This window comes from Balaenoptera physalus, assembly GCF_965194825.1.
Source record: "Balaenoptera physalus genome assembly, chromosome: 16".
Lineage (NCBI taxonomy): Eukaryota > Metazoa > Chordata > Mammalia > Artiodactyla > Balaenopteridae > Balaenoptera > Balaenoptera physalus.
The window spans coordinates 51,284,735-51,299,407 of NC_138898.1; the positions used below are offsets into that span (position 1 = coordinate 51,284,735).

General features: G+C 54.7%; 4 protein-coding genes across 4 annotated transcripts; all 4 read left to right on the forward strand.

Moving 5' to 3' along the window:
• The first annotated feature begins 6,118 nt into the window (after positions 1-6,118).
• On the forward strand, positions 6,119-7,571 carry HBZ (hemoglobin subunit zeta). Its single transcript, XM_082429602.1, has 3 exons — positions 6,119-6,276; positions 7,096-7,300; positions 7,401-7,571. Exons 1-3 carry the CDS (start codon positions 6,182-6,184, stop codon positions 7,527-7,529), a joined length of 429 nt encoding a protein of 142 aa, XP_082285728.1. The 5' UTR covers positions 6,119-6,181; the 3' UTR covers positions 7,530-7,571.
• A 649-nt stretch (positions 7,572-8,220) lies between these two features.
• HBM (hemoglobin subunit mu) lies at positions 8,221-9,017 on the forward strand. The gene is made up of 3 exons (XM_082428914.1): positions 8,221-8,355; positions 8,511-8,715; positions 8,826-9,017. Exons 1-3 carry the CDS (start codon positions 8,264-8,266, stop codon positions 8,952-8,954), a joined length of 426 nt encoding a protein of 141 aa, XP_082285040.1. The 5' UTR covers positions 8,221-8,263; the 3' UTR covers positions 8,955-9,017.
• A 1,674-nt stretch (positions 9,018-10,691) lies between these two features.
• LOC309644812 (hemoglobin subunit alpha-like) lies at positions 10,692-11,493 on the forward strand. Its single transcript, XM_082428913.1, has 3 exons — positions 10,692-10,832; positions 10,939-11,143; positions 11,269-11,493. Exons 1-3 carry the CDS (start codon positions 10,699-10,701, stop codon positions 11,395-11,397), a joined length of 468 nt encoding a protein of 155 aa, XP_082285039.1. The 5' UTR covers positions 10,692-10,698; the 3' UTR covers positions 11,398-11,493.
• Positions 11,494-13,600: 2,107 nt separating this feature from the next.
• LOC309646128 (hemoglobin subunit alpha) lies at positions 13,601-14,414 on the forward strand. Its single transcript, XM_082432111.1, has 3 exons — positions 13,601-13,753; positions 13,860-14,064; positions 14,190-14,414. The coding sequence occupies exons 1-3, from the start codon at positions 13,659-13,661 to the stop codon at positions 14,316-14,318; spliced, it is 429 nt and encodes a 142-aa protein (XP_082288237.1). The 5' UTR covers positions 13,601-13,658; the 3' UTR covers positions 14,319-14,414.
• Positions 14,415-14,673: the final 259 nt, after the last annotated feature.

Genomic DNA, 14,673 nt, shown 5'->3' on the forward strand with positions numbered 1-14,673 from the left:
GAATATTTTTTAAATTCCTGTAAATCAATAAGACTGGCAACACAAGAGAAAAATGGCCATGACTTGGAAACTTCAAAAAAGAGGAAATCCAAAGGACAGCAAATATGTGAACAGGGGCCCAAACTCATCAGTGTTAGGTAAGTGCAAATTAAGACCACATGAGAAACTAATACCCACCCACCAGAATAACTAAAATTTGAGACCAGGAGACCTACCACAGCAAACGTTTGTAAGGATGTGGAGAAAGAGGAACTCAACCATCACTAGGGGAATGCAAGGTGGTACAGCTGCTCCAGAAAGCGGTCTGGCATTAATTACTGAAGCTGAGAATTCCCATGCCCTAGACGCAGCAGCCCCACTCCTAGGAATATATCTGACAGAATGTTCACTGCAGCATCATTCACAACAACCAAGAACTAAACAACCCAAATGTCCATTCCCCAGTACCCTGCGTAACTTTGTGATATACTCCTACAAGGAAATACAACGCAGAGATGACAATGAACACCCACAGCATCTCTGGCATGTCACAAACATGGGTGACAGAAGACACTGTACTGTTTCATGTACCTGAAGGCCAAAATCAGGCAAAACCAACTAAAGTGCTTAAGGACACATGTCTGGGTAGTAAAAAGTTAATTGAAGGACTTCCCTGGTGGCGCAGTGGTTAAGAATCCACCTGCCAATGCAGGGGACACAGGTTCGAGCCCTGGTCCGGGAAGATCTCACGTGCCGCAGAGCCACAACTACTGAGCCTGTGCTCTAGAGCCCGCGAGCCACAACTACTGAAGCTCGCAAGCCTAGAGTCTGTACTCCTCAACAAGAGAAGCCACCACAGTGAGAAGCCCACACACTGCAACGAAGACCCAACGCAGCCAAAACTAAATAAATAAATAAATAAAATTTTTAAAAAGTTATTGAAAAGCAAGAAGGTAAGTCAGGGTAGGGGTCACCTTTGGGGAGGATTGGGGTGCTGAGATGTGCCTTATAATAATTAATTAGGCTATGACATAATTCATTAGGCTATGATGTAATCTTGTGCTATATTTTACAATGAAAAAAGTAAAAAAAGAAAAGGACCCCTGCCCACACCAATGCTTTGCAGGGCTTGGTCGTTTCAGAAACAAAGTGGCTTCCTGTGGCTCCCTCTCCTATGGAGGCCAAGGGTGGGGGGAAGTGCTGCCAGGAGAGTAACAGGAGGCCCTGAGGCCGGAGAGGAGGGGAGGACCAGCCCCATAGTGGGAGGCCTAGAGTCCGCACTCATTACCTCCCGCACTGGCTCCTGGCCACAGACCCCAGACGCTGCAGCTGGGGGGCTTCTCCCAGACACATCCCTCACTGAGACCCCACTGTGCCTCCCCCTCTGGCAGACCTAATACCTTCGCCTGGCAGGCCCACTCCAGCCTCACCCAGGACCTCCAGACTCCCTCCCTCTGCGTGACCTTCCACCTGGCGCTCAGCCTCCTCTGTCTCCCTCGCTCAGTCTGTTTTCTCTGCCAGTCTGTCCATCTGTCTCTGTCTGTCTCCCTGCTGACACCTCTCCTTTCTAGGAGCTGAAGCCTCAGGATCAGCCTTACATACCCTTATGGAAGGCCCATATGCTGGCGGTGGCCCTGGAGTTTCCTTCTGAACCAAGCAACAGCCAGAGGTGACTGGGGAGGGCCGGGCTCATCCCATTCTGGAACGAACCCAGAGAGGCAAAACCGCACTCCCTGTGAACACCTGGGGCCCTGGAGTCAGCACTGCCAGGAGAGGTAGCAACAAGCCTAGGGCCAGTGGAGGGTGAGCGCCTCCCTGGGAGAGGGCGACCCTGTCACAGTAGAAGAGGGGGACAGCTGTGAAATGTAAGTAGGGAGAGACCTGGAAGGGGCTTCCATGAAGGCAGACTCGACCTCCAGGCCACAGACAGGCACCAACAGCCCGGGTGAGATCCCCGCCCTGTCTGCTCAGCAGTGGGGAGGCATCCATTGGACTCAGCTCCTGCACTCAAACCTCCACACTCCCATCAAGCCCGGCTTGGGCGTAGAAGAGACCAACATCATGGCACAATAACGTGCCAAGCACAGTGTCTGGCATATAGAAGGTGCTCGATCCTTGCTTATTCTTGTACACGGTTTCCAATCAGAGGGCTTGTCTGAGCCTCACAATTTTCTCTAAGAATAGTTCAGCAACATATCTGTGATCAGAACTTTCCACGCGGGAAACGTTTACCCATTCTGTAAAAAGTCTAATAGGCTTTTATGCAGATAACTCTTTGACTAACTCCAAAATTCATATGGAAAGGCAAAGGAACCAGAATCACTAAAACCATTTTGGAAAAGAATAATGAGGGAGGAATGACATCACCCAGTCTTTTAACACCTTTATTTAGATAAAATTCACATACCATATATTCCACCCATTTAAAGTGTGCAATTCAATGGGTTTTAGTATATTCAGAGAGTTATGCAGCCATCATCACAATTATAGAACGTTTTCATCACCCCAAAAGGAATCCCATCCGCATTAGCAGTCACACCCCCCAACTACCCCGGCCCCAGACAACCTAATCTACTTTCTGTCTCTAAGGATTTGCCTGTCCTTGACATTTATATAAATGGAATCATACAATATGTATTTTTAATTTTTTTTGTCCGTGGTGGGTCTTCGTTGCTGCATTCGGGCTTTCTCTAGTTGCAGCAAGTGGAGGCTACTCTTCGTTGTGGTGCACGGGCTTCTCATTGCAGTGGCTTCTCTTGTTGTGGAGCACAGGCTCTAGGCCTGCGGGCTTCAGTAGTTGCAGCACTCAGGCTCAGTAGTTGCAGTACACGGGCCCTAGAGAACGTGGGCTTCAGTAGTTGTGGCATGTGGGCTCAGCAGTTGCGGCATGTGGGCTTTAGGGTGTGTGGGCTTCAGTAGTTGTGGCTCGTGGGCTCTAGAGCACAGGCTCAGGAGTTGTGGCACATGGGCTTAGCTCCACGGCATGTGAGCTCTTCACAGACCAGGGATCAAACCTGTGTCCCCTGCATTGGCAGGTGGATTCTTAACCACTGTGCCACTAGGGAAGTCCCACGATATGTATTTTTTCAAGGTTCATTTATGTATCAGTACTTTGTTCCTTTTTATGACAGAATACTATTCCACTGCATAGATTATACCATGTTTGATTCACCCATTCATCAGTTGAAGGACATTTGGGTTTTTTGCACTTTTTGACTATTATAAATAGTGGTGCTATGAACACAGTACAAGTTTTTGAGTGGATGTATGTTTTCATTTTATTGGGTATATACCAAGGAATGGAATTGCTGGGTCACGTGGTGACTCTGTGTTTAACCTTTTGAGGAACTGCCAGGCTGTCTTCCACAGTAGCTGCACCATTTTACATTCCCACCAGCAGTGTCTAAAGATTCCAATTTCACCACCTCCTCACCAACACTTGTCATTTGTCTTTTAAACATAGCCATTCTAATAGGTGTAGGTAAGGTTAGGGCTAGAGTTCAGGGTTAGGGGTTTTGATTATAGCCATCTTAGTGAGTGTGCTCTTTTTGGTTTTGATTTGCATTTCCCTAATGAGTAACGATGATGAGCATCTCTTATTGCTTATTGGCTTATTGGACATCTGTATGTCTTCTTTAGAGTAATGTCTATTAAAGTTCTTTGCCCAGTTTTCAATTAGTTTTTTGTCTCTATTTTTGAGTTGTAAGATTTTTTTTCATTGTGGATCAGTCCCTTAACAGATGTATGATTTGCAAATGTTTTCTCCCATTCTTGGGACAGGATCTAATTTTAAGACCGAACATAAAGTTTACAGTAATAAACACAGTGTGATTTTGGTGAAGGATAGATACATAGATCAATGGAACAAAACAGAGAGTACAGAAATAGACCTGCAGAAATATGTCGAATTAATCTTTTACAAATGAATTAGAGAAGGCAATTCAATAGAGAAAGTATAGTGTTTTCAACAAAAGGTGTTGGAAAAATTGAACACTCATAGGCAAAGAAAAAAAAACCCGGACATAAACCTCACACGTCATACAAAAATTATCTCAAAATGGATCATGGATCTAAGTGTAAAATATAAACTATGAAACATTTAGAAGAAACCATAGATAAAAGTCTTTGTGACCTGGGATTAGGCAAAGAATTCTCAGGCATGACTCTAAAAACATGAATCTTAAGAGAAAAACTTGATAAATTATACTTCATCAAAAATAAAACTTTGGCTCCGCAAATGACACTATTAAGAGGATGAAGTGACAAGCTACAAACTAGGAGAAAATATTTGCAAATTGCATATCTGACAAAGGATTGCATCCAGAATATATACAGAACTCTCAAAATTCAACAATAAGAAAACAAACAACCCAATTTAAAAATGGTCAAAAGACCAGAAGAGATATTTCACCAAAGAGAATATATGGGACTTCCCTGGTGGTGCAGTGGTTAAGAATCCGCCTGCCAATGCAGGGGACACAGGTTCGAGCCCTGGTCCGGGAAGATCCCACATGCAGCGGAGCAACTAAGCCCATGCGCCACAACTACTGAGCCTGCACTCTAGAGCCTGCGAGCCACAACTACTGAAGCCTGCGTGCCTAGAGCCCGTGCTCCACAACAAGAGAAGCCACCGCAGTGAGAAGCCCGTGCACTGCAATGAAGAGTAGCCCCCGCTCACCACAACAAGAGAAAGCCTGCGCACAGCAGCGAAGACCCAGCGCAGCCAAAAATAAATAAATAAATAAATTAATTAATTAATTAAAAAGAGACTACATGGATGGCAAATAAGCACGTGAAAAGACGCTCCACATCACTGGCCATCAGGGAAATGCAAATTGAAGCCACAATGATATATTGTCTCACAACCGTCAGAACTACTAACATGTAAAGATGCTGAAAAAGATGCACGGAAACTAGGACTTCCCTTCATTGCTGAGTGGAATGCAAAATGGTAAAGCCACTCTGGAAAACAGTTTAGTGGTTTCTTACAAAGTTAAACATACACTTAGCGCATGAACCAACAATCCTACTCCTAGATATGGTATCATCCCAGAGAAATAAAAACTTATGTTCACATAAAGACCTACACAAGAATGTTCATAGCAGCTTTATTTGTAATAGCCCCAAACTGGAAAATGCCCACGTTTGAGTGGGAGAATGAATGAACATTAGTACCGTGGAGTACTACTCTGCAATAAAAGGAAGCCAACTACTGATACAGGCAATAACATGCACGGATCTCAAGGGTATTACTCTAAGTAAAAGAAGCCAGTCCTACAAGATGACATGCCGCATGGTTCCATTTATAGGATATTCTTGAAAAAGACAGAATTATAGTGGTTGTCAGGGTTTAGAGGACAGAGGAGGGTGAGACTGCAAAGGGGCAGCCTGTGGGAGTTTTGGGGCTGATAGAGCTGTTGTGTGTCCTGACTGTGGTGGGGTTACACAAATCTACACACGTGTCAAAATTCACAGAGCAGTACATTAAAAAAAATCAGCTGTATTGTATGTTGAAATAAAATTAAAAGGCATATTTGCCTCATTATGTTGAAATTATAACATGGTGAGCAACAGAGCAGTCCCCAAAAGCACATGACATTAGGATTCTCTTACTGACTGGCCACCTCCTCCAGCTTTTCGGGAACAGGACCAGTCAGCACCTCTCTCCTCAGGGCCCACTTGGCAAAACCATTGCTTTCTTGGAGGAAACCCAGGGATCCTAGAGCCAGTGTCTGGTGGGGAGAGGGGGTGCGGGGGGGGTGCTGGCACGTGGGTCCAGCCACAGGACCCACCGAGGAGCAATGCAGGCAGCACGGGCACAGGCCAGCCGAGGAGGGTGTGTGGGCACTGCTCCTCTGGCTTCTCCCATTTTGTGATTCTGAAACGGACAAGGGCAGTGCGGCACTGGGCTGCCTGGGCCCCTATCTCCCCTGGAGTCTGGTCAGGTTGCAGCCAACGCCCCCTCTAAGGCCCAGCAAGGGCAGCCGGAGTGATAGCCCCTCACCCCACCAGGCCCACCGGGCCCTGACTGCCCACTGTCACTGGATCTGATAAGAGACCCACCCCCCATGGCCCCCTCCCCTCTCCCAGCGATGACCACAGCCTGGCCCCCACCCTGGCTCTACGTATATAAGGGGACCCTGGGGGCTGAGCACCACGGACGCCAGTTCTCAGCACGCCCAGCTCCCACTCAGCCGCCACCATGTCTCTGACCAGGGCTGAGAGGACCATCGTCGTGTCCATGTGGGGCAAGATCTCCACACAGGCAGACATCATCGGCACCGAGGCCCTGGAGAGGTGAGCGCCAGGTGGGAGGGATGGAGCCTGGTAGGGGACAGTGTGGGTCAGTGAGGACAGGGGTCAGTAGGAGGGGTCAGGGAGGATGGGTCAGCGAGGAGGGTCAGTGAGGAGGGGACAGTGAGGAGGGTCAGTGAGGAAGGGTCGGTGAGGAGGGGTCAGTGAGGAGGGGACACTGAGGATGGTCAGTGAGGAGGTGACACTGAGGATGGTCAGTGAGGAGGGGTCAGTGAGGAGGGGTCAGTGAGGAGGGGACAGTTAGGAGGGGACACTGAGGATGGTCAGTGAGGAGGGGACCGTGAGGAGGTGACACTGAGGATGGTCAGTGAGGAGGGGTCAGTGAGGAGGGGACCGTGAGGAGGTGACACTGAGGATGGTCACTGAGGAGGGGACAGTGAGGAGGGACAGTGAGGAGGTGACACTGAGGAGGGGACAGTGAGGAGGGGACATATGCAGGTTCAGTAAGCATGAGCAGCGGTGAGGCGGGTGCACGGTGGTCAGCGGGCAGGAAGAGGAGGGGAATGGGGAGGGTGATGAGGGTCGATTGTGTCTCTCCCTCCGCGCCCAGCACCCAGGTCTCCACAATCATTGCTGATTGAATGAGTGAGTGAAGGAAGGGACGAATGACTGGAGGACGGGGCGGTGAGGGTGAGGTAGGCCGGGCCATACTGGAGCCAGGGCAACAGCTGAAGTCCGCAATACCGATCCTGTCTGTCTTTAAAATGTTCATATTGGGGTCAAGTTGCATTTTTTGCCCTAATATTTACGTTTCAACTCCCGCGTGCAAACGTGACGTGTCCCGGCCCGCCCCGCCCGCAGGCTCTTCTCCAGCTACCCCCAGACCAAGACCTACTTCCCGCACTTCGACCTGCATGCGGGCTCCGCGCAGCTGCGCGCGCACGGCTCCAAGGTGGTGGCCGCCGTGGGCGACGCGGTCAAGAGCATCGACAACGTGGCGGGCGCCCTCTCCAAGCTGAGCGAGCTGCACGCCTACGTGCTGCGCGTGGACCCGGTCAACTTCAAGGTGGGCGCGGGGCGGGGCCCGGGGCGGGGCGGGGTCCGGGGGCGGGGCTGGGTGCCCGCCGCTCGCGCCGCGCCCGCCCTGAGCCGCCCTGTCGCCCCAGCTGCTGTCCCACTGCCTGCTGGTCACGGTGGCCTCGCACTTCCCCGCCGACTTCACGGCCGACGCGCACGCCGCCTGGGACAAGTTCCTGTCCATTGTGTCCCGCGTCCTGACCGAGAAGTACCGCTGAGGATGCCTCCCGACCCCCAGGGCAGGCTTCGAGCCCTCCCCTTCCCCTGCACCCTCTTACGATTCCACCCGGGACCCCCAATAAATGGATGAGGATGGAGGGAGCCTGGTCGTGCGTCTCAGTATTGGGGGAAGCGGAGGAGAATGAAGGGAGGGAATGGGGGCTTCGCAGGAACACGGCCGACCCTAGTGTCACCCCCGGCCTGGAGGTCACTCCAAGGGTGCTTTGGGGGCGGTCCTTGGTCCTGAGGACCCCAGAGTCGCGACCGGAGGGAGCAGAACAGCCCAGGACCGCCCACGCCGTTTTCTCGGGTCAGACCTGAGTTTGTGCCTCTTTCCCGCCTCCCAAATCACCCAGTCTGTCGCTTCAGTCAGCGTATTGTGTGTATGTGTAGGGTATGTGTAGGGACTCAGGGGCCTTTCCTCAAAGCTTGTTGTCACAGCTCACGCACTGAGAGGACCCTTGATACCTCCCGGCCCTCCGAGCTCTTTCTCCCAATCCCTCCATCGGCTCCCTGTGGAATAATTGTAGATCCCCCTAAAGTCTGCAGCCAAGGCACACACACACGGCGTGATTCAGTTCCTCCGCGGTGACAGGGACCTGGGTTGGTAACCAGGGTCCCCAGGATCGCGCCGCGCTCCTGAAGATAAGGGCGGGCAGGGCGCCGGGGGCAGGGCCGCTATAAGGAGGCCGGGACTGCGGGCGCGGCCCCCAGAGCACGCCACGCCAACGCCATGCTCAGCGCCCAAGAGCGCGCCCACGTAGCACAGGTCTGGGACCTGATCGCCGGCCATGAGGCGCCCTTCGGGGCGGAGCTTCTGCTCAGGTGGGTTGGGGCTGGGTCTCCAGAACCGCAGCGAGGAGGAGACTGGGGTGTTGAGCCTGAGTCGGGAGTGGGGCGGACCTGACCAGGGTTTCGCGGGGTCTGGGCGGCGCAGACGCTGGAGGGACCGCCCTCCCTCCTCACCCTTGCTCTCACAGACTCTTCACGGTGTACCCCAGCACCAAAGCCTACTTTAAGCACCTGGGCGACCGCCCTGACGAGGTGCAGCTGCTGAGCCACGGACAACGCGTGCTCGAGGCGGTGGGAGTGGCCGTCCGGCACATGGACAACCTGCGTGCGGCCCTGAGTCCGCTTGCCGAGCTGCACGCACATGTGCTGCGCGTGGACCCCACCAACTTCCCAGTGAGCCACCCCGGGACGCAGCAGGGTTCGCGCGCGCAGCCGAGGTGGGGAGGCATTCGGCAAGGAATTGGCGAGGACAGAGCTCTTCTCACCAGCCTTTTCTCCCGCAGCTGCTGACCCAGTGTTTCCAGGTGGTGCTGGCCTCCCACCTGCAGGGCGAGTTCACGGTGGAGATGCAGGCGGTGTGGGATAAGTTCCTGACGGGCCTGGCGGTAGTGCTGACAGAGAAGTACCGCTGAGTTCTGTGCCCCAGGTCTAGGTCTGCGCATGTCAATAAACAAGCCTCAAAAGGCTGGACCCCGCGCAGGTGTGGTCTTTGGGGAGCGGGCGGACTGACGTCACAGTTGCCGGGCAGAGAAGCTCCGGGTCCTGAGGGGAGCCTCGCGGAATCTTAGGGCAGGATCCCCAACCTTTGCTGACAATGGAACCAGAGGCACAGGAACGGGACCTTGGGCACTCAGCAAACCCTGAACGAGGACAGTTCCCGGTCTGACAGTCTGGGGGTCCGAGCTGGGTGTGTACACCCAGAGGCTTGCACAGAACAGTTGCCCTCCCGGGGCAGGGGAATGTGGTGGGGCCGAGCGTGTGCTCGGATGGGGGAAGGGTCTTCAGCTTCATCTCGCATCTGACACCCGTGCGGTGCCGTACCATTCGCAAAGCACGTCCTCATTCACACACTCATTCATCTCCGTCCCTACCTCGCTCCGGGAACTGCAAGCCTCAATCTTCGCCTCTTTAACAGACAGGCAGGGCACTGAGGCCTAGGGGGCAAGTTTCTGGCCTGAGGTCAAACAGACTTTGTGGCCCAGGGCTCCACGGACCCTCATCTCTGTCCTTTCCCATCTTCTCCCCTACCTCCAGCGCTCACTCTGTAGTTGCCTTGCCCTGGTCCGAGTTAGTCCCTTCCTCTGAATCTCCTGGGGCAGGGAGTGGGGGTAGGAAGGAAGACCTCTATGGCCACAACCCGTGTCACGTCAACATGAGGTGCGATACTAGGCTTGTCCCTAAGCGAGCTGAGCCTAATGCATCCGATGGAAAATCCCCAACCTCGCTGGGTCTTGAAACAATTTAGAAGATCCTAATGTAGGGTGGGTGCCTGGCAGGCCCACGGCCACCCAAACCCCATCCCAGCTCCAGCCGCCCCGCTCAGTCTCTGGGGTCCCTGGGCCATGGCGCCCCACCTTACACACACACACACACACACACACACACACACACACACGTGCCCTGTCAATCTGTCTTCCCTGCGCAGCACTGGTGCAGGGATCTTAGTGCTCCATTTAGATAGAGCCTCTGCGAATGCAGGAGCCTGACCCTGGGAGCTCTCCAAACTCTGAATGAGAATGGTTCCCTGGCTGACAATCTCACATCTGTGCAGGGCTGGGAACTGGGGGACCAAGTCCAAAGCAGGGGGTGGGGAGGGGCTGCTGGATGCTAAGCCCTGACCCTGGCTGGGTGGAATGCCCCCGCCGTCCATGACAACACCTGCTAACCCGCGCTGCCCCAGGGCCTGCCCACCATTGTGGGTACGCTGCTTAAAGGACTTCCCCCCTGTTACATCCTGCACCCACATTATTTACGTGGGCAGTTTACAGCTCTTCATCCTGAAGAAAAGTTTAGTGTGAAAGCAGCTTGTTTCACTTCGGAAAAGATTGTGCTCCTCTCCAAGACTGGCAAATAGACACCTCGAGGCTACCCGAGCTGGGGACAAACTCGGGTGCCAGTGGGTTTGGGTGGCTCGGAAACATGTGTGAGCTCCCAGACCCACAGGAGCGGGAAAAGAGAGGGCCCTAGAGAGCTGGATCTAGGCAGCTCTAGGCAGGACTGGGTGGGGCCTGCTTGGAACTCCAGCACTCCTGCACCCTCTCGAGACCAAGCTTTCCAGGCTGGCACCTCCTGGCTCCGTGCCAGCCAATGAGCACAGCACGATCGGGTGTGTCCCTCGCACCCCAGGCATAAAGGCTCGCACACTCTGAGCTCTGCATGCTTCTGGTCCTGACCCAGACTCAGAGAGAACCCACCATGGTGCTGTCTCCCACCGACAAGAGCAACGTCAAGGCCACCTGGGCTAAGGTTGGCAACCACGGTGCAGAGTATGGCGCAGAGGCCTTGGAGAGGTGAGCAGCCCACCTGCCTGGCTGGGACCGGGGCCAGTCGCCCCATCGCGTCCTGGTCCTGGGCCGACCGGCCTAAGCCCGGCTCTCCCGCCTCTTCTCCACTCAGGATGTTCATGAACTTCCCCAGCACCAAGACCTACTTCCCCCACTTCGACCTGGGACACGACTCCGCCCAGGTCAAGGGCCACGGCAAGAAGGTGGCCGACGCACTGGCCAAAGCCGTGGGCCACATGGACAACCTGCTCGATGCCTTGTCTGATCTGAGCGACCTGCATGCCCACAAGCTGCGTGTGGACCCGGTCAACTTCAAGGTGAGCTCGCGGGCCGGGCCGGGAGAGATCTGAGCTAGGAAGGCAGAGAGTGCGGTGGGGTTCCAGAGGTGGAGCACGGCAGTGCCCCCCAACCCCACGCCCCCTGACACCCCCTCTCTCCGCAGCTCCTGAGCCACTGCCTGCTGGTGACCCTGGCTCTCCACCTCCCTGCCGAGTTCACCCCCTCAGTCCATGCCTCCCTGGACAAGTTCTTGGCCAGTGTGAGCACCGTGCTGACCTCCAAATACCGTTAAACTGGAGCCTCCGCGATCCCTACCCTGGCCTGGGGCCCTCTGGAGCTCTGGGCACCCTCACTTCCCAATCTTTGAATAAAGTCTGAGTGGGCTGCAGCCTCTGTAGCCTTGGTTCTCTGTGTTCACGAACCGTGCCGGGGTCGGGGTGGTTCCCAGCAGCGAGGAGTGGGAGTGCGGACGAGGGACGGGAGCTAAGGCTGAGGCCTCCCAGAATCTGCTGAACCAAGTGAACCAAGCTCTGACTTGCAAGGGCTCTCCCCGAGGTGGGGAGTCCTAAAATGGCCACCCTGTTTTGCAGTTTCTCTGATCCCCCTTAAAGATAGTTAGATCCAAGCAAACAAACCACACAAATAGGCTTTTCCTGGTGCAAATGTAGGAGCTGGACAACCTCCCTGAGTTTCCACTTCCTTCCTACCAGAGGGAAGGCGAGTTGGAACAGGGGTCGAAGGCCCAGGCACCCTTCCTGGGGTCACAGTAACTCCCTGCAGTGGTGTGGAGGGAGGCAGGAAGTCAGGGAAGAAGAGGGGCCTCGAGCTGTTTGCAGCCTTGAGCAGAGTTCCTCTCTCCCTTGTCCCTGTAGTCCCAGATACACCTGAATAGCTGACTGTGCACCCAGCCCTGTGATCCCAGCTCGTCATGCACCCCACCCCCAACCTCTAGCCCCAGGCTCCTGGGGTCTCCCGGCAGTTCTGCCTTGGTGCTGTGAGCAACCTTCACAAAGGCCCCCATCCCACGTGCCAGTGCCCCGGACTCCACGCTGAAACCTTGCACACCCTACCCACCCTGTAGCTCTTAGGGACCCTATCAGCACCTCCAGCCCAGCCCTCATCTTCAGGGCAACACCCAGCGCTGGATAAAAGTTTGGGGAGGGTGGTGGGGCCCCTGCTCACCACTTTCTTTCTGGACAAGGACCTCTTTGAACAGCTGGGGAGTGGCTTCCCCCTCTCCACCACGCACTCTTCCTCTGCCCCACAGTCCAATTCACTTTCATTTAAATATAGAAAAACACTGAAGAATTAAATTAAAATCCACCCATGGTTTTTTTCACACACACGCGCACACCCTTTTTGTGTGATTCAAAGGAGGGAGAGAGTCCCTCTGTCCTGTCCACCTAACCCCCGCAGAAAGAGCCAAGGCTCACAGTTTGGGACTGAGCCCACTGGCTCCTATCCTGCGCTGAGGGGACACAGCTACGTCTACAACTGTACTTTTTTTTGGTCAAAAATACCTTTCTACCTTAGGCATTTTCTTCTTCAACCTGCTCTTCTCACTGAACTGTGTCTCCTCTACCTGTCTTCTGGCCAATTCATTCAGCTCTGTCTCACTTCATATATTTGTTGGTCATTTTGATATTTCCATTAATTTCCTGTTAAAATCCTCTGTCAACTGTTCTCATAAGTCATTTGTCTTTTCCTTATATCTTTGTGGGAGGTCTTCCCATATTATGAATGTAAGACATCAGCTGAGAAATGTTCCTCAAATCTTGCCTTAAAAGGGCCGGGGTGGGGACTTCCCTGGCGGTTCAGTGGTTAAGACGCTGCATTTCCACTGCAGGGTGCACGGATTCGATCCCTGGTCGAGGGACTAAGATCCCGCATGCCCCGCGGCTCGCCCCCCCCCAAAAAAAGAAAAGGCTGGGGTGCAGCAACTACCACCCTGGAAGAAGAAACTTGAACCCGGAGCCCCCCAGCCGGAGGGATTCCAGGAGAGATTTGTTGAGGACATGTGAGCGATGCGCACACGTCTTGTGTGCATCCGTCTCTGGCCTGAACTAGACGCACTGAATCGCCCATTCATTCACTGATTCTGCCCAAATTTAAAATGCCTAGCGTGTGCCAAGCCTAGGTCCAGGGTGGGTGGGACGGGATGACCTACTCCCTTCCATCCTTCGGGGGTTCTAAAGGGTGGAAGAGCGGGCAACCACCCCGCTCCGCAAACCGGCCCCCGCCAGCTGGGACCAGGATATCACTTCCGGGGAAGGTGGACGCAGCGGGCGGGAAGCAGCCGGTGGGAGGGAGAACACCCTGGCCAGAGTCTCCAGGTCCCTCCACAAACTGGGAGCGAAGCACCCACCGCTCAGCCAGGCGCAGACCTTGCGCCGCGCGCCCCCTGCTGTCCAGATCCAAAGGCGCATCCCGGCCCCGCGCCAGCCAATGAGCGCGGCGCGATCGGGCGTGCCCCTCGCGCCCCAGGCATAAAGGCTCGCGCACTCCGAGCCCTGCACGCTTCTGGTCCTGACCCAGACTCAGAGAGAACCCACCATGGTGCTGTCTCCCACCGACAAGAGCAACGTCAAGGCCACCTGGGCTAAGATTGGCAACCACGGTGCAGAGTATGGCGCAGAGGCCTTGGAGAGGTGAGCAGCCCACCTGCCTGGCTGGGACCGGGGCCGGTCGCCCCATCGCGTCCTGGTCCTGGGCCGACCGGCCTAAGCCCGGCTCTCCCGCCTCTTCTCCACTCAGGATGTTCATGAACTTCCCCAGCACCAAGACCTACTTCCCTCACTTCGACCTGGGACACGACTCCGCCCAGGTCAAGGGCCACGGCAAGAAGGTGGCCGACGCGCTGACCAAAGCCGTGGGCCACATGGACAACCTGCTCGATGCCTTGTCTGATCTGAGCGACCTGCACGCCCACAAGCTGCGTGTGGACCCGGTCAACTTCAAGGTGAGCTCGCGGGCCAGGTCGGGAGAGATCTGAGCTAGGAAGGCAGAGAGTGCGGTGGGGCTCCAGAGGTGGAGCACGGCGGTGCCCCCCAACCCCACGCCCCCTGACACCCCCTCTCTCCGCAGCTCCTGAGCCACTGCCTGCTGGTGACCCTGGCTCTCCACCTCCCCGCCGAGTTCACCCCCTCGGTCCATGCCTCCCTGGACAAGTTCTTGGCCAGTGTGAGCACCGTGCTGACCTCCAAATACCGTTAAACTGGAGCCTCCGCGATCCCTACCCTGGCCTGGGGCCCTCTGGAGCTCTGGGCACCCTCACTTCCCAATCTTTGAATAAAGTCTGAGTGGGCTGCAGCCTCTGTAGCTTCAGTTCTCTGTATCCACGAACCATACCAGGGGTCGGAGTGGTTCTCTTTGCCTTGGACCAAGCAACTCTCCGAGGCAGGTGAAGAGAGGGAAGGGGAAAACAGTGCAGAAGAGTGGGTTGGAGCCAGTCCCACTGCCACTGCCCGGGATTCCCTGGGCAGCCCTCACCCTCACCCTGGAGTGACTTGCTGAGTACATCCGCCCTTTACCGAATTAATTCTAGAGACTTGCATATTCATCGCGGGTT

Excerpts from the sequence above, each read along its gene's own strand:
- HBZ (XM_082429602.1), top strand. The coding sequence starts at position 6,182 with ATGTCTCTGACCAGGGCTGAGAGGACCATCGTCGTGTCCATGTGGGGC. Across the intron at positions 6,277-7,095 it reads GGCACCGAGGCCCTGGAGAG|GCTCTTCTCCAGCTACCCCC; the intron begins GTGAGCGCCAGG and ends CCCCGCCCGCAG. Across the intron at positions 7,301-7,400 it reads TGGACCCGGTCAACTTCAAG|CTGCTGTCCCACTGCCTGCT; the intron begins GTGGGCGCGGGG and ends CTGTCGCCCCAG.
- HBM (XM_082428914.1), top strand. The coding sequence starts at position 8,264 with ATGCTCAGCGCCCAAGAGCGCGCCCACGTAGCACAGGTCTGGGACCTG. Across the intron at positions 8,356-8,510 it reads GGGGCGGAGCTTCTGCTCAG|ACTCTTCACGGTGTACCCCA; the intron begins GTGGGTTGGGGC and ends TTGCTCTCACAG. Across the intron at positions 8,716-8,825 it reads TGGACCCCACCAACTTCCCA|CTGCTGACCCAGTGTTTCCA; the intron begins GTGAGCCACCCC and ends TTTCTCCCGCAG.
- LOC309646128 (XM_082432111.1), top strand. The coding sequence starts at position 13,659 with ATGGTGCTGTCTCCCACCGACAAGAGCAACGTCAAGGCCACCTGGGCT. Across the intron at positions 13,754-13,859 it reads GGCGCAGAGGCCTTGGAGAG|GATGTTCATGAACTTCCCCA; the intron begins GTGAGCAGCCCA and ends TTCTCCACTCAG. Across the intron at positions 14,065-14,189 it reads TGGACCCGGTCAACTTCAAG|CTCCTGAGCCACTGCCTGCT; the intron begins GTGAGCTCGCGG and ends CTCTCTCCGCAG.
- LOC309644812 (XM_082428913.1), top strand. The coding sequence starts at position 10,699 with ATGCTTCTGGTCCTGACCCAGACTCAGAGAGAACCCACCATGGTGCTG. Across the intron at positions 10,833-10,938 it reads GGCGCAGAGGCCTTGGAGAG|GATGTTCATGAACTTCCCCA; the intron begins GTGAGCAGCCCA and ends TTCTCCACTCAG. Across the intron at positions 11,144-11,268 it reads TGGACCCGGTCAACTTCAAG|CTCCTGAGCCACTGCCTGCT; the intron begins GTGAGCTCGCGG and ends CTCTCTCCGCAG.